The following is a 27,884-nucleotide window of genomic DNA, read 5'->3' on the forward strand; positions in this document are numbered from 1 at the left end:
AATATTTGATACACAGGAGCATTTTAAAGTCCACGGACAGAGCCGCCCTGTGCTCGTGCACATGTTGATGTAATATCCACTTTCTATTTATAGCAGCCAAGAGGGACCTGATCTCCCTCTCTCTCTCTCTCTCCTTCTCTTTCCATCTTCCTATACCTCCTCTGGGAACATTTGAGCCCGAGGTTTTTTCCTATACTATTATTTCAGATATAAATCTTGTGTGAGTCTCAGAGCATCTTTCACCTTGGGTTGGATTCACAGTTTGAAGTGCAGCTCTCACCAGGATCCTCCCTCATTATTTCATGCAGGGCGGTGCTCTCCAGATTCATCCCTCGCATGTAGACGCCGTCAAAAAATAAAAATGAAGGATTCTGTTGTTGCTGCCCCCCACCCCACCCCCTCCGCTGCACATCCCCTCCATTCTTACATTTCATTATTTCCTCTCCCTGCTGGTTTCCATGTGTAACTTTCCAGTCTACAAGGAGGGATTTCATTAGTTATTAGCCTTAAGTATCAGGTCAAATGACAGAACAAAGCAGGCAAATGCAGAGGCATGAAGTGGAGCTTCATTAAGTGAACATATACCTGCATCGTCACAGTCTCTGGAGCGAGATCACAAATAACAGCAGCTCCATTATTTGCAGGGAACACACCGTATTGTCCTCATCATGTTTAGATTTATTCTAATAGTCTCTCAGCAAGTAAATAAAGCAGTTCTTATTCTTTGTGGGACACAATGCCAAAACTATCTCCCATTAAGGAGAAAGGGATGAGGTTATTTTTGCATTTTCAGTTTTTTTATATCAGGTCAGAAAACTCAACAAGTAAAGGCAGAGCAATGGAAGTCTGAGTATTTGGTAAGATGTGTTTTAGTGCAGGATTTAAAGTTGTCTTCATTCAAATAGTCTCCCTTAACATTAACAATAACCACTTTCTCTGCTTCTCCTTCAACAATGACTGCTCTCTCTTCAGAAGCTTGGCACAGAATAACAAAACACGTTTTGCTCTGATTTGTCCGTTCTGAGTTTATGTAGAAACAGGATGGCAATTTAAGATGCACCTTTAACACAGTTTTAAATATTATATCCTATTTCGACCAAAGCTTTTGTACTCAGTGGTGCTAACTTCTACACAGCGCACCTTTAAATGATAGTTTAAGTCGAAAGTGAAGACGTTAAAGGTAAATGCATCTTGGCCATCCACCATAAAAAAAGTCTGCACACTCCCCTGACTCTGAGGCTTGAGTTTGAAATCCATGGCTCCAAATATTAAATACTGTTTTTAAATGCAAACTTTACAGATTTAATTTTACTGATATTAATCTTTGACCTAATCAATGCCCGCGTGGCCTAATATGCTGTCAGACAGATTTTCAAGCGGCGTCATGGCTGAGCATGCATATTCATCAAACAGGTTTGATCTTGTCGAAGCATTTCAGCACCATGTTCAGCTCCCGTCCTCTGAGCCGTAACCTAACACCCGAACAGCTGCAAACAGGTTTCAGTCTGTAAATGATCAAACTTTGATATCTGAAGCCTTCAGGGAGCAAAAGAGGGAAAAACTGATGTTGCTTATGATCTCATCTCAACAAAATCAGTGATTTAAGTTGTTTTAAGTAGTCAGTGTGGCTCTTCTCCTGGAAACAATCTGTGTCAACTGAATAAATACATCAGTTAATGCCAGGTATCATACTTTCAAAACTAGCTGCCATTTTCAAGGGACCTAGTTGACCCTGGTTTCCATGGAAGCGGCAAACCTGTGCCTGAATGCACAAGGTTTGCAAAATGGAGAAAGCAAGCAGAGAACAAAATGTACAAACGTGAAAAAATACGCTTAAAGATACAAAACTGCAGCTACAGATGCAAAACCAGATTTTTAAGAGAACTCTATGTGTTGGTATAATATTACATAAACATTACTATCAAACTCACTCATAAATGTTGTTCCTCTGTGCCTGAAAAGAAGCTCAAACAGCAGCACATGTGCTTCTGTCTGTAAACAACAAGATGTTGAGATCCCAGGGGGCTTCAGAGTGAGAGAGAGGAATCCAGAAATGTATTTATCATTAAAAAAGTATTCACTTCTACCAAAATCAGTGAACTAAGGCACATTTTTAAAGGTTGTTGGCTTCAAGAAACAACCCTGTGTCAAGTTACAGCATTTATTGTCCCAAATTATATTCATAAGATTATAGCTGCCATATTTTGGTGATTGTTGCAATGGGAATGCAGGAGTGAGTTGCAAACTTGAATCTGAATTCACAGTCTTGCAAAATTAAATTTGCAGGCTGAGAACAAATCGTTAGAATAACCTGTAGTTGCATTTTTCTTTTTAATTAAAGTGTTGCAGATCGATACAAGACAGGAGAGAGACATGACAATACACTATACAATATACAATATACAAAACAATCTGAAAGACACGACTACAGGTATGCACTTAAGAGACAAAACCAGACAAAACAGAGTAGCAGGAACTAACAATGTATTGAAATGTTGAGTGTTGAGTATGTTAAAAGGCAGTGTTTGTGTGGGCACACATGTGTGTGTGTGTGTGTGTGTGTGTGTGTGTGTGTGTGTGTGTGTGTGTGTGTGTGTGTGTGTGTGTTTGTGTGTGTGTGTGTGTGTGTGTGTGTGTGTGTGTAGGGTAGCAAATAGGACAGTGGTTTGAGAGTAACTGGGTCGGAGAAAGACATGGAAACAAATCTGAGTGAGGGGTTAAGCAATATAAATAATTAACAAATAATTCAAACATTAATAAATACATTAATAAATCAATTGTTAAAATAATAAAAAGAATAATAATGATGAAAAAAAAATTAAAATATTTAGTTTTACACACACACACACACACACACACACACACACACACACATATGTATATATATATATATATATATATATATATATATATATATATATATATATATATATATATATATACACATATACATATAGTAGTATCAATGACAATAATAATAAACAAATGAGGAAATTATAATAGTGACAGCAATTCTGAAAACAACAACAGTGGAATAATAATACTAATGGAAGCCTTTGCACTTAAAAGCATCTCTTTGAACTATAATATATTCTGTAAAATATGTCTGACCTTCATAATGCTCCTGTGGCTTCAGTTGATTTTTTAGTTGCTTTGACAGATGTAAAGCAGCATTAAACACGTGACCCTGCACATACAACACACAGGTCTGGTTGTGTTGTAGTTTTCAGCACCAAGGCCAGCTCTCCTCCACCTCTGTCCTGGAGGCAGCCGCTCACTCACAGCAGCTAACAGGTTTCTTTCTGTATGAGAAAAGTAATTAAATGACAGATCGCTGAGACCCGAGAAGCTCCCTGGGGGCGTCTCTGCTGCTTGTCAACAGTAATCAGACACGAAGGTCACCCGCGTGTCCACTTTAATGGTCAAGTCTCTGCGCCCTGTCGCTGATTGTCTGACTCCAGAGGCGCTCATTACAATCACAAACAGACAACACAAAGAGATGTTTCACACAGTCAAATTAGTCACAAGGGCTTTAGCCCACTTTCCTCTAACATATTTACATTTAATGGGCATACATTCGTTTTGTCGTGCAGGGTTATGAATTGATTTATTGTCTCAAGGGCCAACACCAGGTCAGAGAAAGTTTTTGTGAGTCTTTTATTGCTTCAGATTGTGTCATGGTCATGCACAGAATCGAATAACAAAAGGTGAAGCAATGAAGGTTGTGTTCAGTTCAAGTCAACCATCTAATCATTGGTGTATTACAATGTTCAATCGTGTTCAATTGAGCATGATTACAGGAATTGACTGGCTGAAGCCCAGAAAACTGTACATTTTTCATATTTTGTTATGTTAAGAAGACAAAGACAATGTCATTCATTTCTTCTCACCCGAGTACAATATTGCATTTATGACCAAACAGGTGATGTTAGCAGCATTTTAATGCAGTACTTGCCTTACTTACCTGCACCCAAATTGACTTGAAGCACTTTGTTAATCTTACTGATCTTGTTTCCTATCGTCTAGATCTTTGCTTGTATTGTTCTTGTTCTCGTATGTACGTCGCTTTGGATAAAAGCGTCTGCTACATGACATTGTAACATTGTAACTTACTTAATAGTGGCTTTTTTGTCGCAGAAGTCGCATTTCCCATACGCTAATGTGTCAGTGAATGTGACACAGGTGTGCTCACCTTTGATTTCCCCCTAAAAATCTACATCCGGGATATGTACCCTCGGTATTCACCTCACGTCCCATGTGAACATTTCTGAACACAACTGTGTCTTTATTGTGACATTTTAATCTTATTTTCTTTACAAACAGTGGCGGGAAGAAGGGATTTATCTCCCGCAGCAGAGTTTTACCGGTTTTTAATAGTTTTTAATGATACTTTCTAGAGTTTTATTGCTATGCCACATACTTTGAGTTCCTTCGACCCCACTCATCTTTGGTTTCTAAATGACAAAGCGTCAAAAATTCACATTTATGCCACTTGGACAAAAGTGCGAAAACGACACAGTAAAGTGAACCTGCTGTTTGAGGACAACGTTTCCAAATGTGTGAGAGGCAAGAAGGGGAAAAAGGCCAGACACCCGGGCCAAGGTGAGTCAGCTAACACCTGTTGAGGCCTTGGTGCACCAAACTCCTTTAAGATCTTTGTCACTTTTGTGTTTTCCTGTTTTTTGTACTCAAATTAATATAATATGACAATGTGCAGCTATTCTAGGCATTGTGATGGTCTTCAAATAAATTGGGCACATGAATGATCCACCAGGCAGCAGTTTGCCTCAGTGAAATTGTAGATATGTGGTCCGTTCTTATTGCACAACAGGTCCTCTCTCCTTCAGCTATCGAGTCGCATTTTAACGAGCTGTTTAATATCCGATGGTTTGGAGGCATTCCGAATGAAAGAGATCAGTAGTAGAAGTAGTCTAATGTATGCGTGGAGTCTTCCCTCCGCAGTGTGGTTTGCTGACACAGTGAAGCCCACGCGGCTCTGCTGTGGGTGGGTCTGCACATTATTTTAGGTCACTCAGTTTAATTATAGATAAGAGCAGAGTGGGAAGGTAAAGCTCGTGCTGGTGCCTATATGCTAAATTGAAAGTGCTCTAAGCCTCAGCTGTGGGTTGATCACATTTGTGTTTGTGGGTGAATTCAGATTAAAGTAAACTCAGGATTATTAATCTGCCTCCCTTTGTTGTGTCTGCTACTTTCAGCCTATAGAGAAAATGAAGTACGGAAGCCTGTAGCTAACATTTAGCTTCTCTGTGTGTGAATAATAGATGAGAATATTAAAATTATAGGTTTTGCATTTTCACGTCACTGTATTTTTCCCTGAAGGGCAATTATAGAGGCATGCTGACTGCTCCTATTAACATGTTGCACAACATAAAGGCACAGCACTGCCTGAGGGTCGGTGAAATTAAATGTCAAGTGCTTTTATTGTTTTCATTTTCAAGCGAGCATGTGACGTTTAATGTCAGGTTGAAGTGGACTTTAATGACAGCATTATGTTGTAATCGAAAAGCCTTCTTGTTTTTCATTTTCATACCAAGATGGAGAAGCTTTGGAGATCCTGCGTTTATAGATGTTTTTGCCCAGCGCAGCAGGGGTTTTCATCCGCAGTACAACTAGTCTACCTGTATGAAGCTGTGTTTCAATCAAAGACTATCTTTGTCTTTGAGTCCAAGATAATTTAACCCTCGAGGCCCCTAGAAACGGGATGTGACCAAGCATTCTGTAAATACTGTAACTTCTTATGGTGTTATTGAAAATTGCTGATTAAATGATCTTGGATGTAAAGACAAGCTAGTCATCGACTGAAGCACACGTTCCTCTACTGAACTGCCTCACAGGAGGGATTCTTCATCCCTACCTAGAAGTCAATGAGTTTGATTTGATGACATAAAAAAGCCAACATTTCGAAACATCCAGGACCAGCTTGGACAACGTTCGCTAGTTTCAGACTGTTTCCCTCCAGCTGGCATGAAACCTGCTCAGACTTCACTCCTTTCGCACAGATGATACAGTTTCTGCGTTCCTCTGATTGTGATCCTGTGTTTACTCTACCCTGACTTCTGCTGCCGCCGTGCCTTTAAATTTGGGTTTATCTGAAACCTCATTTCTCTCTGACACACACTGAGGATTCTGAGCGCTCATCCTGTCATATCAACCCCATCACGTGTTGAATAGTCGAGATAAATCCTTCTTGTGTGAAAGGTGTCCTTCAGCTGGGCTCCGTTTAGAGAATTAATGTGCTCACAGCTGTTTTGTATGCAGACAGTCTAGAGGTGAAACCGCACCTGCGCTCCAGGTTTGGGGATTTCAGAGAGGTGTATATTATTCACCTCAAATTCAAGGACGTTCACGGGCTGTTTCTTTTCTAAAGATTAAATAAATTGAGGCTCTCATTTTATAATGATTTACAGCTTTTATAAAGTTGAATTTATTCTTTTGTGGTTGCGTGAATGGTTCAGCACACAGAGGAAGATAAAAACAAAACTCTCACACTTTGTTTACCGTCAGAAGCAACATCAAACGTAAACACAACAGCAGGGATTCTTACTAAAAGGCTTAAAATAGATCAGAGGGATAGTCAAATCAGTGTGCAGATCTCACCCACACAACTTTGATTTGCTCTTGTTTATATGATTTTATACATGAAAGTCCAAATGAGGTTTATTCTGTAAGTTTGAAAGGACGTGAGTGCATCTGAATGATCTGTCCCGCTGTGTTTGTCTCCTGATAACACACCTGTCAGTCATGACTTTATGCACATGTGCAATCGAATGCAACCCAATGCAACAGCTTTACCGTAACTTCTTCTCTTCATAAGCTTCTGTTTGTGTTGACGTAGTCAGAAAGGCGTTCATTGTTCTTCAAACTTACTAAGGTGTTATGTGAAGAGGTGTTCCTGATTTTTTGCTCCCCTTATGTTTGTCAGAGGAATAAAAAGGCATTAAACAAGGTGCTTAATCCAAACTAAGCTCTTTAAGCAGCAGTGTGGTGGACTTAGTGATATCTAGTGGCGAGATTGCATACTGACGTTTGCTACTATCACTCTTCTTTTTCAAACATGTTGGTATTACAGAAGGGGAGCACTAGGGAGGAGCTAAAGGCAGTTGGAAGAAACCCTTTAAATCAAATATTTTAAATTGTTGACCTGCGTGAGTTTGCATGTCTGAAGAGTAGGATTACTTCTGTTAGCTGCAAATACATTCAAATTAAAGTTTGCAATAAAACATTCTGCAAGATTATTAAAAGCAAGGAAACAAATTTAACCATAAAGCTGGTTATAGAGTCCACCCCTAGCTAAAATGTTTACCATCTTAAACAAGGTAAACAGGCCTGCTCTGGTCAGGGTTTGAGTCATCTCTAATAACTTAAAGAAAAATGTTAGTATGATATTGAGAGGTGAATTCTGGGACAGCACCTACATCCGCCTGTTTGTCACCGTCCTGCTGCTGAAGAACTCATAGTGCCCTATTACCCCTCTAGAACAGGGCTTCCCAAACTTTCCAGCCTGCAACCCTCAAAATATTGGTGTCAAAGACTTGCGACCCCCACTGTCCCTCAAGGTGATTTATTGTGGCTTCATTTAGCTGGACCGGAGAAAATTATTCCACCTACATGAGCATGTGGCTGTGTTTCTTGTGCTGTTATGAATTCACCTACTGCTACTGATGCTTTTGATAATCCACTGTTCACTAACCCTAAACTTAGGAGTCATCTGGCAAAAAGAAAGGCAGAAAACTCATTACATTTTCTATCTTCAAGGTTTTTTTTCAAGTTTAGCAACTATTTTTGTTGATATTTTTTACTCTAAAGGGTAAAATGTACTAATTTTAGATAACTTGAAAAAACATTCTGGGAGGGCCCAACATTGGGAACCCCTGCTCTAGAACACTATGCTCCCATTACGCAGCCCTGCTAATCATACCTAAAGTCTCTAAAGGTAGTATGGGAGGTAGAGCCTTTAGTTGTCAGGCACCTCTACTTTGGAATCATCTACCAGTCAGGGGAGGCAGACACCCTCTCTAATTTCAAGAGTATGCTTCAGACTTATAGTTAGAGCTGAATCAGGCTTGGACCAGCACTTAGTTATGCTGCTATTAGCTTAGACTGCTGGGGGAACTGACGCACTAGGATACTGTTTTTCCCTCTCTCTCCTCTCTCTGCCTGTCATTTACTTTAACTCTCCCTGTCCCATTAAAGTTACTAAGACTGCTTTCAGGAGTCAAAGCTGACTTCTTTCACTCCACTGCTCTTTTACTTTTGAAGCTGATGTTGTGAGATCTTTATCATCCACAACAAATGTGGCAAAGATTCATGAAGACTAGCTTGGTACAGTATGGAGAACTAAAGAAAGTATTTGCTCAAGAATGCACTCTTAACTGGGATGTCTTTGGTCTCATCTCGCTTGCAGACATTACAAAGTGAAATCTGTAAAAGTCTGCATACTGATGTACTTACTACGGCTAAATCCAGGCTAAATCAGCCTGACCCAGTAACAGGTCGTCAAACTGGGTGCTAGTTTGCCTCCGGTTACTGGAAGCTGCAGAGGGGTTAATCCGGACCAGTATCCTGAAGAATTAACTAATCTGTGTTCAACTCCTGTTGATGTTGTTAACTTAGACACGACAGCATTTGCTTTCTGTTGACCTGAACACCTCTGCTACGAAACAGAGTTACCTCTTACCCGGGTAGATCGCTGACCTCCTAACTCGACCCGGAGTCAGCTATGTTTTGGAGAAGAAGTCAGATTGTAGAAGAGAACATCCACTGACCAATCCGTCTCCATTTTTACACATGAAACATATTAATGAAGATTATTGATTATGCTCTACTGACATCATCCTACAACTGAGAATGATCAAATCATTAAATAATTTATAAGATGTCAAGGTTACGTATACATTCTGCTCTAACTTGTGTCTCCATATGTACTCTAAAGCTCTACTGCTCTGTTTGATACTGTCAGGGCTGCAGCTAAAATATTATGTCTCAAAAATTGTCATACACACCACAAGAATCTACCTTTGCAGCTAGTCAGTTTAACGGATCAAACAGGTGTTAAAGTAGTCTGATCTATCGTTCCCATGTGGAAAAGATGAGCCTTCATTTGTCCCAACATCGAGACAGGATAAGATCCAGTCCCATCTTACAGACAGGACTCAGTCTGATCCCATCTTAATCCACCATGGTCAGAGCACTTTGCAGCATTTAACAAGTTACAGTGGCAAGGACAAACTTCCTTTAACAGGCAGAAACCTTGAGCAGCACCAGACTCATGTTAGACAGACAACTGATGAGACCATGTTGGAGAGAGGGATGTGATAGTGGTGAGACAGAGAGTAGTAGTAGTCTGGCACGTCCACAGCAGCAGGCTGTTCACAGCAGCAGAGATTCAGAGGAACCTACGAGACAAGGGAGCTCAGGGACTCCAGAAAGGTCTACGGTTAGTAACTTTAATGGGACAGGAAGAGTTAAAGTAAGTGACAGGCAGACAGAGGAGAGAGAGGGAAAGACAGGACCCCAGTGTGTTAGGTCCCCTGGCAGTCTAAGCCTATAGCAGCATATCTGAGTGCTGGTCCAAGCCTGAGCCAGCCTTAACTACGAGTCTGAATCCTACTCTTAAAAGTAGAGTGGGTATCTGCCTCCCGGACCCTGACTTGTAGATGATTCCAAAGGAGAGGTGCCTGATAACTGAAGGCTTGACCTCCCATACTACATTTAGAGACTTTAGGTACAATGAGCAGGCCTGCATGTTGGGAGCGTAGTGTTCTAGAGGGGTTATAGGGCACTATGAGCTCTTTAAGATATGAAGGTGTGCAACTTTTTAAGAACTTTGTAGGTCAGAGGAAGGATTTTAAATTCTATTTTTGATTTTTGGAGAGTCAGTCAGTGTAGAGAAGCTAACACATGTTCATGTTTAACTATCACAAATACAGACAATCATACGATGTATGTGTAGCCTGTTTCAACAGGGTGAGAACTTAAATCTTCCCTCAGAGATCAATAAGGTATTTGAAAATAAGATGATTCACACAAGGAGAACAATGTCCTTAGCTTAGTGAAGTAAAGCTACATTTAGTTTTCAGTTTGTGTTGATTTGCAGTGCAGAAGGTGTGTGCGTAAAATCAATGGAAGGATTGTGTCATGTGGAGCATGGCTTGGTGGTGCAGTCTGCAGACAGGTGGGAGAATATCCCGGCTCACAACTTAAGACATTATCTCCAGACGTCTCCTGGAGCATCAAAGTGGCCACATCATGTCCTACATCTCATCCCTCTGTGGGTCACTGCATTTCACTCCACTCCACACTTAGCAAATCTCCTAGTCCAGGATTACTGCTTCTCAGGGATTTAGGATTTCTGCCCACCCAACACATGTTGCACAGTTTGTGTGCTGTGCTTCCACGTCTCTTCTGCTGCAGCTTCAGTGTGTCTTTCAGAAGGATGAATGTTAACTGAGAGAATAAATGCTGCTTATTTTTGTCTCTGAAAAGACAAATAAAAAGTGGCATTAAGGCTCCAGGCTGAAGACCAACCTTTGACACCATTTGGACACTTGGTGGACTTTTCTCTGTTGGCCTCACCTTTTTTGGATTATGTTTAGAATTCTGGTTGGACTCTACCAGCAAAGGATACATTTTAATACCATATTGAAGTTTTAAAGGAGTTGGAATAGCACAGGATTTTAAACTTGAGATAAATGTCCAGTTCGTGCTCCCAATTTGCTGAAATCTGCTTTTATTCTGAAATGAAATCCTAATGGAAACTTCCCCGTCACTTTTAGGCAGCATCTCTAATCTCTGTCGTTCAAAATGAGCGTGCAAAAGAAGAACAACTTCTTCCCACTCTGTCAGGTGTCCTCAGCTCTGTTACGTTCCACTGCCATGGCTGCTACTGGAGACAAACCTGGTCCTCCGGCTAAAGGAGCTTTTTTCTCCCCCGACGGGGAGAAGGAAAAACAGAAGGAGGCCGTTCAGAGAAAGAGCCGATCACAGGTGAAGGTGTCTCAGTCGTATGTGCTGGAGGAGTTCTTCTGGATAGGAAGCAGCATCGTTGCTTTCTCGAGGTGGAGGCTCGGCTACATAGGTGAGCTGAGTTGGATATTAGAATAGCCTTACTTTGGTGGATGAAATACACAGCTATAAGTGTGTGAGATTGAGGCAACTCTCTCTAACAGAAGTTGAAGTCAGCAGTTTGAGGTGTAGTTCCTCGCCTTACATGATAAAACAGACAGATTTTTAGTGGTCAGTTGATATTTTCTGATGGGAAAAGTTAGCAAAAATCAATGTTTTCCTTTTCATCAAGAAAACGTCTTTTTTGTTCAAGAAGCAGCAGATAAACATGCTTGCTTTTATGCTGATATATTGCAAGCAAATGTCCTGTGAATAGCAGAATGTAGGCATCACTATAAAGGCACAAAAGTAAAACCTCCTTGGATATGCGTAATTGATACAGCACTTGTTGAGGGCAGGGATGGTGTTATGTTTCCCTGTGCACCCTCAGAAAAAAACATGTCAACACAATGTTTGATATTTTGATCCTGACTGTTTATGAAACGACTCGTGTACAGACAGATGTAAGACTGCAGCCACAAAGCAATGTAGGCGCTGGACACCCACAGACTGTGGGAGGCGTTTATGTGGCTATTCTGACTGTGACAGATCTCAGGAGGTTGCTCTTATCTCACAAACACTCTCTCCTTGACCCTTTTTTTTGTTTGCAATACGAGTCCCTGAGATCTGACTTTCTCCTCTAAAATTAGCCCGACCGCGTCCACATTTGTGTCTGAATCAAGTACGTAATCAGTGTTTTTCCTGTGATGTAGATTGTCTTAATCCAGTTAGCTCCAGCATTCCTCCACCCTAAGCCAACAGATGGTGTACTACTCCTGGCAGGATCAGACGATCAGTGTGTGTGATGCGTTGTTGATGTTTAGAGGGATACTTCCTGCAACCTGAGGTTACCCTTGACCCTCTTCTGTGCGCAGAGAGTGATGGAAACAGACAGCACTGAACTGGAAAGACTAAAAATACTCCTGCTGTGCACTAGAGGAATGACAGCTTTACATTACTGGAGTTTTGCTGCCTCTGTTTAGGGAGGGGAGGATGTTTTTGGTCTCCCCTCCCTCAGTGTTGAAGGGTCTGTGTTTGTGTGTGTGTGTGTGTATGTGTGTGTGTAACCTTCCCAACCTCCATGTCAGTCTGCCTTAGGTTTGCGAGCAGCAAAATGACCATCTGCCCCACAGAAACACCTGCGTGTGTGTGTGTGTGTGTGTGTGTATGTAACATATGGCCTCCAGACAATCCCTCCAGGCTTAACCTGCTGCCCTGATGGAGGAGGACTCTGCCTGTTTGACCCACATTCTGCCTGTGGGAGCAGGACAGCAGTCGGGTCATCTCACTGCCGAGGTGACACCCTCTCCTCCCACCTGCTCTCGGGCTCAGCTGTGTTTTGGAGGGAAACTCCTAACTCACCTGACACCTGTCGCCTGCTTCCTGCTGTAAGCCCTTTACCAGCTACAGCAGCTGTGGCTCCAGCAGGACGGCTAATACCTGCTAAAGATGGGAAATGCAGGTTGTGTCAGTACGCAGGGATGGGAGATCATCTTTCATTCTGCCATGTTCAGAGATTTTTGTTTGAGAGCTTTAATGTTCAGCTCGTGTGAAGAAGGCAGAGTTTAAGACGATTTCTTGATTTTTTTGTGCATTTGCAGTTAATTTTAGTCACTCCAGGAAACTTATTTGCTGAAATCTGGATCTTTCTCAACTTAACTATACTTGTCCATGGAATATTAAAGAAGCTACAAAATCATAGTTTATTTTCAGTTATGAACACAATACACATGGACCAAACACAGGACAGTCTGTCACATTAGCAACCTCCTGGCTAGTGGCAGCTGCGGTTCTCTATACTAGCATTTTTCTCCGTAGCTAGCGGCATGCAACCAGGCTTGTTTCGATCTCGCTGTCACTCTCAATATTTACGTTCTCCGTCTCGCAGACAGATTTTGCCGTTGTGAATCACACACTGTCTCGTGAGAGTTGCGTTCAGAGCAGCCTCAGATTTAAGCGTGCTGTAATGCATTCACACCAGTTTTGTGGGTTTCATACAGCAGAGCTTGTCAAACAGATGACAATACTAGCTGGATTTAGTTGAATGGAATAAACATAAGACTTATTTGAGTTTTTTTTTAAATTACTTATTTTTGTTAGAGGAAAAGAAACAGTGTGCAGCTCAGCTCTCTTATCTCTTGTGCAACTATTATCTAGGCAAACACAAATATCGGATTGGGACTCGGTATTGGCAAATATTCAATATAAAAATCAGATCGGGATCGGGAGCCAATAAAAGCTGATCGGAACATCCCTAGTGATCTCTCTATCAGGTGCAACCAAGCTGAGTAGGAGAACGCTGTGCCTGCAAGATAACCAGCGAGATGTTGAGTTTGGTCGTCTCTGGGATCCAAAATTGAGTGTATGTTTTTTTTTCAGTATACCATAAATGTTGGATTAATAGTTAGAAGGCAAGTAAACTACAAACCACGCTTTTTAAGGCTGCTGTGTGTAAATCCTGCATGATATAGCACATGGTCGATTGTAATAGGTTAGGGGCAGGAAATTCACTAGAACATGCTGTTCTCTTTAGTATTAATGGAAGTATGTTATATTGAATTCATTATATCTCTAGAAAATGTGAAAAGATCTCTTATCAGCTTATTATCAAATGTTGTCTGTGGGTTCTGTGAGTGGGATAATTCATCCAGTCTTTTATAACATATGCCTTATTCTTTGTTTATTGAGAGTAATGAGTGAATTTAGGACTGACAGCTGGTTTGCATCAGCATCAGAGTTTAAATCTGTGCGTTAAAGGCTGAGGGATACAGGAGTGTTTTCTCCCTCCTGGAGCCCCGCCCCTGACTATGACGTGACGCTGACTGTATACTTGAATCTCTGTAGCCAAGATCTGTGTTGTTTTTATCAAGGGATCAATGACCTTTTTGCTGTTAGACGTGCACGTTTAAGTTTTGGTAATAAGTAAGCAGCTTTAACTCAGCTCAAAAGTGTTGTCTGTTCAGTCATAATTTTTTAACATCCTCTGCAGGCAGGACAAGATCCTCAACTGATTCAATATCATCAAAGACATATTTGAAACTAAAACGTCACATTGATAAATCCACAGAGCAACGCTGTGCAGTTACAAAAACATGTACTGTCTGCATCACATCACAGAGCCTCAGAGAGATAAATATAATCTGACCCCCTGTTTGTTGTTCTTTCTGTCATTTCTACCTGTCTTCAGGTAAGATTAACACTTTAAATTTCAGCAGATCATCCGCATTGTTAATGGATGATGCTGGCGTCAGAAGACACTGGATCATGTTTTAATGCATGATCTGAATGTCCTTTTAAAGTCTGTTTTGGAGTGAAAGATATTCATCACAGATTAAAGCACATCGGCACGTTGATTGGAATTCTATCCAGCCAATTAACAAACTTATTCCCATACATCTTTCATGAAGTGAAAAAAGACTATCTAAACTGACTACTAAAAGATCTAAATAAGATGCATTGACAGTTTATTAGACGGTAAATCCATCGCTGAGCAAAACTAGATTTCTACATGCCTTTGTGCACCTCCACAACTTTGAAATCTGGTCCATATAAACATCATTACGCCTGATTTCTGTCCACATGTCCGTGTCTACAGTCTGCTGAGTCTCTTTTAACCACCTTTAATTTAAGCCGATATGTCTGTTTGACCCGCGCTTTCAGTGTTCCCCAGCTGAATCCATGTAGCAGGAACAAAACAAAAAAAACAAAACAGCATATACACAGGAGAAGAAAATGAGGCAGAAGCTAATTTTAATGAAGACCGATGAGACTTTCTGATTTAATAAACAGAAGAGATCTGTGCCTCTTCTGAACATCCAGCGTTTTTCAAATTCTACAATAGTTCATCGTTTAGCTTCTTGTCAGGCGCTTTGTAGATTCATTTTCCCCATATTTAACATTTTTGATTTGCTAAAAGACTTTTAAAACAATCTGTCACTTCATCATTAAAAAGTTGTGTGTTGTAAATGCTGTTGTAGCTTGATGAAATCATCAATGGTTGATTGCACCTGCAAGGTTTCTTTTCTCCTGCCTTTGATCACCTTGACTTCCCGGTGAGGGCGGCAGGTTTTTAAACGGTTTGGCAGTGTTTCGTCAGACACTGCTCTCAACGGGGCGCCTCCTTTGTTGGTGTTTGATCGACTCTCATTAGTCTAATTAGTGTTCAGATAATGGCGTCCTCTGTGGAGCGAACAGTTGGACTCTTACAGATTAGCTAAACAGTCTGTCAGACCTTTCATGACATGACAGCATTTGTGTTCGAATTTCAGGGGAACTGGAAAAAACAAAGTGTTTTCAATAAAAAGATTGTGCAGCAGCTTCATTGTTTGAGCTTTGTAAGCCTCGGTGACAGAATTAATATCGGGTAGAAGTAGAAATGATAATACCAAAGATTTTTCCTCCCTGCAAGTGTTTTACTGATGTGTTCAGCAGCAAAAAAAGAAAAAGAACAGCATTTAAAAGATTTAAGTTACATTGACACTGATGCAGCTGTTGATCATTTTTTATTTGATTAAAAAAAAGACTTGTTAAGTATGTGGATTAGTTTTGCACAGTTATGAGTGTATTGTAAAGAAATAAAGTGAGGATGAATGTCTGCTCAGCTGTGATAGTCTTCTTCATGTGCTGCAGAGTGTTGCAAACAGTTCCGAAGACAGCATTGCAAAGAGTGCTGCAGAGAGCATTGTGGACAGTGCTGCACAGAGTGTTGCAGAGAGTGTTGCAGACAGTGCTGCAGAGTGTTACGGACAGTCCTGCAAAGAGTGCCGAAGACAGTGTTGCATAGAGTGTTGCGGACAGTGCTTCACAGTGTTGCAGAGAGCTTTGCAGAGAGGGTTGTCAAAAGTGCTGCGCAGAGTGTTGCGGACAGTGCTGCAGAGAGTGCTGAAGACAGCGTTGCAGAGAGTGTTGCAAACAGTGCTACAGAGAGCGTTGCAGAGAGCGTTGTGGACAGTGCTGCACAGAGTGTTGTGGACAGTGCTGCAGAGAGTGCTAAAGACAGCGTTGCAGAAAGTGTTGCAGACAGTGCTGCAGAGAGCGTTGCAGAGAGCGTTGTGGACAGTGCTGCACAGAGTGTTGCGGACAATGCTCCAGGGAGTGCTGAAGACAGTGTTGCATAGAGTGTTGCGGACAGTGCTGCATAGTGTTACGGACAGTGCTGCAGAGAGTGCTGAACACAGCGTTGCAGACAGTGTCTGCAGAGAGCGTTGCAGACAGTGTTGCAGAGAGTGTTGCAGACAAGGCTGCAGACGTTGTTGCAGACCCTCCCTTAAACGGTGTTGCAGACAGTGTTGCAGATAAGGCTGTTTTCGGTGTAGTTCTGCAGACAGATGGTTCTGCAGACAGTGCTGAGAGGATATAATTTATAAATCTGAAGCCTCATCAGCTGAACAAACACACCTGAGGACTCATTTTTGCAGGCGTATAAGCTCTGCAGTCCTTTTTGTGAATCAGGCCCTTGATTTACAAGGAGTTCATTGGACTCCTAACAAGCAGTTTGAGACAGTTTCATTCCCCTGTTTCTTATTCACTGCAGGCCATGTTTGTGTTTTACTAAAAGCTCTCTGGCTTCTGTATGCCATGAGGATTCTTGTGTTTGTAATTTTATTTGGCAGAGTGAGAGAAACCAGAATTCACACATTTTCAGCTGGCGTTATTTCATGTTTTTGTTTCTTCACATGTCTAAATATAGATTGTAAAGACAAACCACTTAAGCTTGAGTTTCCTGCACATTTTTTAAGTTTCAAATACACTACAGGGATAGTGTACCACTTCACAGCAGCAGCTCTGTCCCAGACCACTGGACTGTTGTTTAATTGATTACACTGGCTTTCATTGCCCAGGCTTAATCAGCCCTCCATAGGCCATGACTAACCTTTCCAATGCACAGAAATGGGTCAAATGTATTTATCACCAGCTCCTGCTGAATGTCTGTGTGATCTGCGTGTGGAGTTAGAGGAATTATTTATGGCTAACACTTGCGTTTAATGTTTTAGATATCCCTTTTCTGCAGATTAGGTTTTTCATATCAAAAATATATTTTCAGTTTGTGCTCTTGTGATCATTTTTTCAGTGTTTACTTCGGATTGGACACCTCTAACCTCTGATGACAGATTTAACTTCACCCCTGTGTTAAACCCACAAACCATGCTGCTTCTGTTGGAGCACTTCTCTGAAGTACAGTTGGAGCACTTTTCAAAGATTTAGATGACTTCCCAGGAGGTTTCCCACACACAGCCAGCTCCACCACCAGAGAAAACACACTCTCCTTTTAGTGGAGCCTGCAGGGTAGCGTGAGCAGAGCGTGGCCTCTTTCCCTGCCTCCTCAGGCGTGAGAGAATTGTGTTCAGCTGGAGTGTGTTCATGTTGAAATGAGTCTCTTTGGATGCAGTTTGATTAGATTTTACCTCTCGCTACACTGCTGAAATCCAATGTGCATGCAGCTTGACAACACAGCTCAAGGTATAATGCACCGAAACAGAGCAACACAACATTTCAGGTACAGGGGAAGGCAAGACAACACTTTGTGGTTGAGACTGGATAGAACTCAGGTCCTTCATTAATATGTTCTTGAAGGTCCAAGTACTCCAGAAAGATCTGTTCGAGTGAAACAAACCATTAGAAAGTTTGGATAATGAACTTGATTCGGTTGAATAACAATTTTAAACTTCAACTAACTGAACAGAGAGTCATATTTTGGGCTGATAAACCTTTGAAATATATCTGTAACTGGTTAGAAAGTAGGGATGTGCACATTGTCTGCTGCCATAATGCTTTAAAGCTCTACTACCTGGATGTAAACTAGCATGGGTGACAGATGGCGTCTGGTAGTGCGGCGTGGCTTGTCTGGAGATGGGAGGCCAGTTTGTCAGTTCCCCCGGCAGTCTAAGCCTATAGCAGCATAACTAAGAGCCGGTCCAAGCCTGAGCCAGCTCTAACTATAAGCTTTATCAAAAAGGAACGTTTAAACCTCATCTTAAAGTAGAGAGGGTGTCTGCCTCCTGGACCCTGACTGGAAGATGATTACAAAGGACAGGGGCCTGACAGCTGAAGGTTCTTCCTCCCTACTTTTAGAGACTTTAGGTAGATAAAGATAAAGTTAAAGACTCATAAGTAACTGGATAGAAAGTAATATGTAAGTGAAATTAACTGAAAGCTGAAAGTAGTTAAACAGGAAGTGGTATTTAAACCATGAAGTGCATAGGTAGCCCAATAGAAAGGAGTCTCGGAGTGGAATCAACCTTTTGAAACTACATGTATTTGGATATATGGTAATATATGGGTGTATATACATACTTTAAAAATGTTACTGAATTTTAAACAGGAGGTAAAATTGAATGAAAAGGACTTAAAGAAGTATTTTGGTCGAGGAAAATCAAAATCAGTGTAGTATAAGTTGAGTAGTTTATTTGTGAAATGTTCTTGTTTCAGAAAGTCATAGCTGACTTTTTAAAATGTCCTGTTTTCTGAAATCCTGTCGTCTTTTGTCCTTAAAGGCCACCGTATAAGACACCTGTCTGCTGTTTTCCTCCCCACTTACCTCCACTTAGTCTGGAGGACCTGGAGTCCTGACACTTTCTTTTCTAATGACAGTAAAGTGAAAGATGGAGGGTTTGGGTCTCTCTGGGCGCAGGCAGCGATAGCAGCAGATGTTGATGCGAGCAGGCAGGCTGTGCTGGCTGTTAGAGGCTGTGCAGCTCAGCTCTGACAGGAGGAGGAGGAGGGTGAGCCTCTAAAACTGGTGTCAAGAGAAATGTTTCCAGCTCCGTGCCATCCTGACCCGGAGGTCTACAGAGTCAGGATGCTCTCAATGCAACCAAACTTTGACAGCAGCTCATTTCATGGATAACTGGCCACTCTCCTCCGGCTGAGAGAGTGCAGAGCTGTAAGCTCTGATACAGCCGCTGGGCATCGGGCGCTGCTATCAGCCGGCAGCTCCAGAAATGACCCTTCCCTTGAAATCAATAAAAAGCTGCTTCACAGACTCGTTACATTTGTGTTCCTGAAAAAGTCAGAGTTGTAAAATCACTAAGGGTCAATAGTTTTCAGATAATTTGTTCCTTTATTGTCCCGCAGAGAGCCAATCACACCGAGCGTGTTATTGCTTTCTTGTGGCATTTGTGTAACAGCCAATATACAAACTAATAAATGGTTTTACAATGCATGTTAAATCTACATGCATGAACAACAGGGTTCAGCGTCAGACTCGTGTGTTATGTAGTGATATTGCAGCAACTTATCACCTCAACGACACCGTAAAAATCTTTAGACATTCACAACTCATACAGTTTTCCCTCCTTCTGCATCGTGTCATGAAAACAGACTTTTGAAAAATGTGAAGTTTACACAATTACCCTGACGCTTTGCCAGCCTCTTGTCCCCCTGACTCTCTTTCCAAGTCCACAGTGTGGGCAGCATTTAGAGGGACACAATGAGGATGTGGGACAGCCTGGTGCTCACTGAAACGTAAACGTTCATGAGCAAGAGATGCAAATAAATAGAGACGATGATGATGCTGCTGATGGATGTTCGTTTATGTTGGGGATGCAGCTAATGACTAGTTTTCAGATCATAAAATGCACAATGGCTTCATGTAGGGCTGGGCGATAATTTGATAATGATAATTATCATGATGTAATTTCTCTCAATATGAATATAAGAAGTGTTAAATAAACCTGTAATTACACCCCCAAACCACTGGAAAGGGAGGGGGCACTAATGAGCCTAAATGGGAGTTGTAATTGCGGGTTAATTTATATTTTATTTTATTTTTTATCAAATATTTGTCATGTTTACATTGAGACATATTACATCGCAATAATTACCGTTATCGAATTATCGCCCAGCCCTACTCGTATGCAAGATGTCTCACCCCTTAGCTCCTGAACAATGTTAAATCTGCTCACTGTATGAGAAAAAAAAACAGGCGGGAACCTCCAGTCTTAAGATATGAAGCCCATGCGGAAGTGACAAAATCTGCAGTTCATTGAGTGTCCACTAGAGGTTGGCTCAAAAAGCCACGTAAGCCACATACACACGGATTCATAAAAGTAGATACTTGCAGCAGAAATAAACATGTTTACAGCCTGGTACAAATAAACATTTTAATCTGAATAGCTCAGTCCTTTATCCGCACACACTGTATGAACTGAAAACATATTTAGCGTCCTTTCTATTCATAATGCAAGATGTGATTGCACAGTCACATCATGCAAAATCCAGCTCTCTGAGTGTGTGTTTGTGTGTGTAACAGAGAGAGATCCAGTCTGCATGTGGGATCAATAAACGGCCTGTTTTGAAGAGTCTGTCCATTGACACTGATGTGGCTGCAGAATTGACTCCAAAAAGGCTGATTGTAAGGTCGGGTGGATATGGATATTTCATGCAGCCATTATCCTGGAAACAGCTGATACAAGCCAGAATCATATCCTGATGCATGCTGAAAAATCTAAAACTGGCACAAAATGCATCCCGTAATTCCTCTGTCTCGCTGTCTTCAAAATAAAGAGGTTTTCATGAATCCTTTCTTAAATAAAGAATAATTCAGGACAGAACACTTTTCATCATCCTGTTGTTTTGTTGTTGACATATTATAGATTGCAGTACATAAACAACACAAATCAGTGATATGCCGTGATAGTCAAGATGAACCTGATGAACTGAGCTCAACATTTCTCTTTGCAGATTGCAGAATATTTTATAACTCTCTGCTTTAAAATCCTACGGCCTTCTGTCCCTGGCTGATATCCTCTCTGTGCCTGCAGGGCAGGTTAATAGGCAGGGTCAAAGGTCATGACAGCACTGGGCGGTGGTTCAGCCACTTTGCATTACCAGCATTCGTTTTTGTAACAATGCGAAACAAACTGCAGAAACATCCCTCCTCTGTAATCTCTCCATCTGTGTTATGCAGCCTGCTATTCAAACATTCAGACTGAATAATGAACCAGTCTTGTAGCTGCATGCGTTGTCCTCCTCGCTCTGCACAGGCCGTGTTGTGGTGTGGTGTGGTGTGGTGTGGTGTGTTGTGTACTCTGCTGATGTGGTCCTGAGCAGGAATCCGATAACAGAGGTTAGAGGAATAGGACTGCACTACATTAACAATACCCCGGGGGCGGGTTCTCTGCAGCGGGTCCGGAGCTGGGCCAAATCAATGCTCAATTAGAGCAATCCATCACTGCTGGTTCTGTTTGCATTACCTCCTTACACAGCAGATACTGTGGGTGTGCTGCATTGAGGCCACAGAGGTCAAGATGTGATTAAGATGTTTGCTTAAAGCTGTTAGGATTACACGCTGTAAAGTTTTCTGTCAATTTTTATTGAGTGTACTTCAGTTTAAACTCGTTTGCAGATACTTCTACAGGAGAATGATGCTGCAAGCAGACGCTGTGATCCCCTGTTTAGCAGCATTGTATTTAAAATTTCTGTTTAAACGATGAGGAAATGTGTTAGTTCAGAGCATCTCTAATAACAGTAGATATTGATATTGATTAATCTGTAGAAGAAAAAGTAAATTGCAACCTTTTGCTAATCATTTTAGAAGTTTTAAAGAAAAACTGTTTCTCACATTTTTGAGTTTGCTTTTCTTCATCATTTTTGATTTAACTGAACAATCTTTTAGATTTTGAGGGTTGCTTTGACAAAATAAATATTCCAAAAGGTTGTATTTTTTATATATTTTTCATTTTACCAACTGTCAAGTTATGTTTTTATGTTCATTAAGTGGTCACATGACATCCACCGGTTAAAAGACGAAGAAGAAGAGAGTGATTGCTTTGTGAGGCAGGTGTTCCCAAACAGTTTACTCCAAGACCCCCAAAATAATAATAATAATTAAATGTTGCTCACAGCCGGATGCACAAACTAGTATGCCAATCCAAAAAACCCTACATAGATCTTTGTAATTTAAAGAAGGCTACAGCAGCATCATTTCCTTCAGGGTCATGTGACGATTTATATTTACATTGTATCTCAAATTTAGCTGCAAATTCTGTTCATGTTTTTACAACAAAGGATAAAATATGCAATTTTTAAATCATTCTAAGTTTTTATTGGTTTTTGAAAGGCATTTTGCGACCACCACATCAGTTGCTCGCGACCCTCAAAGGGGTCCCGACCCCCACTTTTGGAAACACTGATGTAAGGGATAATGTATGGTTAGCAGACAGTTATGGGAAATAGAATCCGGACAGGGTGAGGCAAGACCCCTCCACCTTGAGTCGAGATCTTGTCCCTTAACTACCTGCTTACCATATATTATCTGGCTTATTACCCGGCTGCTAACTTAAGATACAAACATGTCAAACCTTTGGATATGAAGGCAACAGACAGGTGGGAAATTCTGGTATGCTACGTTTACAGACCAGCAACATCAGAGCCGTCTGGGCTTTTCTCCAGCGGGACTGATTATGACCCGGTTGGGTTCCTGGCTGACACCTGACAGAATACACATGTTTATTTTTCTCAATAAGAACGAGTAGACAGAAAACTGGACACTGTGAGTCTGAAGTACTTTTCTGTTAGTATTATGAGCCTTCACTTTATAAGATTATGTCCCCGGATGATATTTTAATGAGCCTGATTGTTGATATTCTGCGTGTCAAACGTGTGCCCGTATTCAATCCCGTCAGTTATATGCATTTTGTTGCTGTAGAAAATACAATTTAGGGGGAAAACAACCTATTTGGCATTGTTTTTGACGTAAGAATTATAATGTTTTTTTTTTATCAATTAATCGATAATTGATCGTTAACATTTCCAAAAATCGATCACGGAAAATACTTAAAATGTACATCCCTAGCCGGAACTCTTTCCGTTGATTGATTTGACATAACGTGTCATCAGTTTGCCACTGGTGTTGCTCATGTTAGTGAAAGTTAATAACAGTCGTCAAGGGGTTTTGACCAATCAGAATCAATCAATCAAGCATCAGAATCAAGCATCTTACACAACCGGAAGATCAGTAAGAAAGTCGGGTAATACTGTGTGTTAAAGAAAGTCGGGTAATACTGTGTGTTAAAGAATGTGAAGTAACTTGACAAATGGAGGATCATATTTATGCATCACAGGAGCTTCTTGTCCTCAATGGCCACCGTAGCTTCACTGACAGGAGGAGTGAGCAAGGGAGCTTTTGAATCTAGAATATCACTAAATATTCTAATTTCTGAGCACTGTACCTTTAAATATTTACATGATTTTATTTATTTGTTTTTATTGTATCATTAATTGATTCATATTATAGCCAATACATATCCTAAGAGTTCCATCTGATTTTTCCTGATGTCTTCAAAAGGGCAAAAAGCAACAAATCTTCATATTTCAGAAGCTGGGAAAACCAAACCTTTGACATTTCTGCTTTCACTTGTCAAATGATTCAGTGGTTATCAAAACATGTGCCTCATTAAAATGAGTTTTCAACATCTTGTGGCTTCCCTTTGAGCCCTTTCCCGTGCATGAAACTCATGTTGAGCTGCTGACATGTCGACTGCCATGTGTGTGGTGATTGGCTAACCTTATTTAGAAAAGCGTGCGTGTTGAGTTGGCCTGATTTCCTGCACGCTGCAGGAGATTGTTTGATAGGATGTGACGGACATTTGTTAATTGACAGTATGGCCACATAGGGTGAAACTGCAGCCCCGGGGCATGTGGCTGTCCACACCAGCCTGACCAGTGCTCATTACCATTAGCTTCCTGTGGAGGGGCTGTCAAATTCTGCCCCAAAATAATGGCATGGACACGCAGAGGCTGGACTATCAGCACGCCTCGTTAAAGTCAGTCTTTCTCTCTGGCTGTCGGTTCTTTCCTTGAAGGTGGTGAAAAGTTTCTGTTACATTTTAGCTGTGATATAAATCCTTATAACAGAAGATACCTCCTGTTATTGATCCTTCTTCTGCTGCTCTGTCATAGTCCTCTGTGTGAAGTGTAGTTCTGTTGAAGGGCTTTTGGAGGAGAAATTGCCCCTCGCTGTTGTCTGTCTTTTCTTTCCTCCTCCTCCCATGAGACTAGAAAAGAAACCCCTGCTTGCAGTGACATATCTAGTTTTTACTCTGCATTGCTGCGTGTTCATGTGAGTGTGTGGTTAAATAAGTGTGTTTTGCATGAGAGCCTGGACACAAACATTTAGGAAAAGAGTGCAGGTCGTCTGTCACACTCATTCTGTCAGTTTCAGTGCACACTCCAGCAGTTTCCATTCTGACTTCTCTCCCTTTCTGTCTGGCTTCTTTTCTCGCCCGCAGTGGAGAAATGTATGAGCTCCATGCAGATGGGGACCCAGATGGTGAAGCTCCGCGGCGGCTCCAAGGGGCTGGTGCGCTTCTTCTTCCTGGACGAACACAAGTCGTGCATCCGCTGGAGGCCATCGCGCAAGAATGAGAAGGCAAAGAGTGAGTTTCTTTCCCTTCTTACAGTCTCAGTGTTTGAGTCCTCCATGCTTCTGTAGTTCAATGTGTTTGTGTTTCAGACTTATGGTGGACCATTTGTGCCATATGTTATCCTACAGGTGAGGGCCCGTTGAATGTTTACAGGCGTCCCATAAGCACATTATCACCCTCAATCTCCATATGTCATCCTACCAAGAGGCTCAACCCACTGAGCCTCTGACTGTATGATTTGTCAGGAAGTAAACAACCAACGTTTGTTTCTGTGAACAGATACTGAGAGACTGAGCCAGCTGCTCTATGTTCTATTATTAACAAAGATCCAACATCAAGACAGGATAAGATCCAGTCCCATCTTACAGACAGGACTCAGTCTGATCTCATCTTAATCCACCATGAACAGAGAACTTTGCAGCATTTAGCAAGTTACAGTGGCAAGGACAAACTTCCTTTAACAGTCAGCAACCTCGAGCAGGACCAGACTCATGTCACACAGACATCTACTGAGACCGTGTTGGACAGAGGGTTAGAGGAAGATGATAGTGGTGAGATCGATAGTAGTGGTTGTAGAAGCTGGAGTCTGGCACGTCCACAGCAGCAGGCCGTCTACGGCAGAGATCCAGAGGAACCTACGAGACAAGGGAGCTCAGGGACTCCAGAAAGGTCTATGGTTAGTAACTTTAATGGGACAGGAATAGTTAAAGTAAGAGACAGGCAGACAGAGGAAAGAGTAAGAGACAGGATCCCAGTGTGTCAGTTCCCCCAGCAGTGTAAGCCTATAGCAGTCTAAACCCATAGCAGTCTAAGCCTATAGCAGCATTTGAAGCAAGTTTGAAGCCTACTATTAAAAGTAGAGAGGGTGTATGCCTCCTAGACCTGACTGGTAGATGATTCCAAAGGAGACGTGCCTTAAACTGAAGGCTCTACCCCCCATGCTATTTTTAGAGAATAGCAGTTTGGATGTCTGTATTTTATTTATTTTCTTTCTGTAACAAAGGGACCCACACAGTCTACTGCAAACAACACTTTTGTCCCTGCTGTTGTCCCTGTTCAAGCTGCTAACTCAGCAGTGCATGCTTCTCCTGCAGTCAATAAACGGGGGGAGTGCGCCCGCTGAAAGCAAACTGATGCAGTTGAAAATTCACACACATTCTTTTATTTACTAAGCCGCTGATTTCCAGCTCAAAGCATGCTGGGGTAACAAAATCTGAGGTGCCACTTTTCTCTTTTTATGTGTCATAGTTATCGGATTTGAGGAAACCAGCAGTATACCATCCAGCCCTGTGGGCAACATACACCCAATAAAAAAACACAATCTTTAGAGAAATAAACATGTTTACAGCCCGGTTCACAAAACAGTTTGGGTCTGGATAGCTCATTTCTCTATCGGCGAACACTGCGGGGGGTGAATTTTTTTATAATGCGGCAGTTTAGAAGATATTAAGATTACGAGTTTTGCATACTTAAAGACACATCTGATGTGACTGACAGGCGTGCTCACTGTAGCTGTTAGCTAGGAGGCTAAAGGCCAGCACAACGCCATCTCTTTGCTTTTGTTAGGTCGACTGAAGTTAGGATGAGTCAGCATTTTCAAAATGGCAACCACCGTGTGACGTCACAGAGACTATATCCATGTTTTATACAGTCTGAGTGGGACTGAAACGGAAACCTGAGTTATGATACATTCGATCGGTTGGTATTAGGACACATTTATATCGACTCTGCATGCCTGTTCAGTCATTCTAAAAGATAAGGTTTTAATTTGATTGTCCACACTTGATTGTAAAATATGAAGATTCTACTGTTACCGAAACTGCAGCCTTTCAAGAAAATGTTTAGGTGAGAAGGTCAGAAGGCTGCTCTCTGAAACAAATAACTTTATTTCAGAATATTCTACATTATTATACATTTTTAACCCATTTAGTTTTGTATTTTTTTTGTATTTGGACTTTAGTTTCTCCTCCACAGTCTCTGCTGAAAGCAAACAAACAATTTTCCTGTAGTGTTTTTCAGAGACAGAAAGCAGAGAGACTCTTCAGCAGCAGCTCTCAGTATGTCTGGGCGTCTCATGGGGGCTTAGGGGCTCAGTTTCCTGTTGCTCTCCCTCCTCTGTAGCCCTGGATTTAATAAGCTTCTTAAGGGACTTAATTATTCATCAGCTTTAATCTGCCCAAACACTTCGTCTTTCTCACACTCACACGTGCCACTAAAGGAAAAAGATGTTTTAACAGCATGGGACACGTTTATCTTTTGTTCTTTCTAGAAAACTGAAAATGATGTCAGATTTGTTCCTGAATCTTAAACCTTTAGCAGCTGGTGGAGGAAAATGTGCCTGTAAGCTTATAGTTAGTGGCATCGCATCGCTTCTCTTAATCCACACTCATAAACCAAGTACTGTTATACGTGTGTGTCTCAACGCTCACCTTCACTGGAGGAGGGTGCATAGTCGACCCTCCGCAGACTTTCTGGTAGCATGTTCCCTGGCACTGTACTGTGTGTGTGTGGTTTTGAGCCTCTAGAGGCTTATCACAGAGCACCCACTGAGACAGACTGACAGACAGGAAACACTGCAGGCTTCTGGGCTGCTCACACCGACCAGGTGTCCTGTGTTCCTGGCAGGACGTTTTCACGTTCTGGCCCATAATATGTAACCAAAAACTAAAACAGAAATGAACATTTTACTAAAGTTGGCTCATCGTCTTTGGTCCCAGTGTGTTTTATACATGCATTACAATGTTTCAACATGTAACACAGCTCTATATGGATTGGGCTGGCCTACATTACTCATCTTTTACCTTTTTGAATCTTTTGTATGTTTATCCAAATTAACACCGGATTTATCTAGATTTCTTCATAAAAAGGTAGCTTTTCTATTACTTTGCATATCCTGCATATCTTCCACCATTTCTCCTGCCTGTTTTTGCCTGATCTTTTCATCAGCAGCATATTTTTTTAAGATACCCAAATAACAAAACCTGCTTCTTTTTTTTTTTTTTTTCTTAAAGTAACATATTTGGGGCATTTCACCTTTATTTGGTAGGACAGCTGAAGAGAGACAGGAAGTGTGGGGAGCAGAGAGCAGGAGAAGACGTGCAGCACATGGCCAGACTGGGAGTCAAACCCACAACTGCTGCGACAAGGAATATAGCGTCTGTGCATGGGGAACACGCTTAAACCACTAAGTTTAACTTGATACATTCAATTATATTATGTCATATATTACATTACCACTAGGGATGTAAACAATTAATCAAGTTTGCATTAATTGATTGCTGAGAACTTACACGCTTTTTTGATTTTCTATCACATGGAATAAACAACACGTGGTCTCATATTTCATTCAGCTCTCAGGAAGGTGTTTTAGGTTTAAAGCATGTTTCAATGTGAATC

At 41.4% G+C, this 27,884-nt stretch overlaps 1 protein-coding gene across 3 annotated transcripts in view; it reads left to right on the forward strand.

The window, feature by feature from the left end:
* The first annotated feature begins 4,216 nt into the window (after positions 1-4,216).
* Positions 4,217-27,884, forward strand: part of plch2a (phospholipase C, eta 2a) — a 78,206-nt gene continuing 54,538 nt past the window's right edge. For all 3 annotated transcript variants that reach the window (XM_034695417.1, XM_034695416.1, XM_034695415.1), the window contains exons 1-2: positions 4,217-4,602; positions 24,354-24,500. In XM_034695417.1, the coding sequence (XP_034551308.1) occupies positions 4,410-4,602; positions 24,354-24,500 (340 nt within the window). In that variant the 5' untranslated portion in view covers positions 4,217-4,409. The remainder of the gene's footprint in view (positions 4,603-24,353; positions 24,501-27,884) is intronic.

This window comes from Notolabrus celidotus, chromosome 11 (genome assembly GCF_009762535.1).
Source record: "Notolabrus celidotus isolate fNotCel1 chromosome 11, fNotCel1.pri, whole genome shotgun sequence".
In the NCBI taxonomy this organism is placed as follows: Eukaryota; Metazoa; Chordata; class Actinopteri; order Labriformes; family Labridae; genus Notolabrus; species Notolabrus celidotus.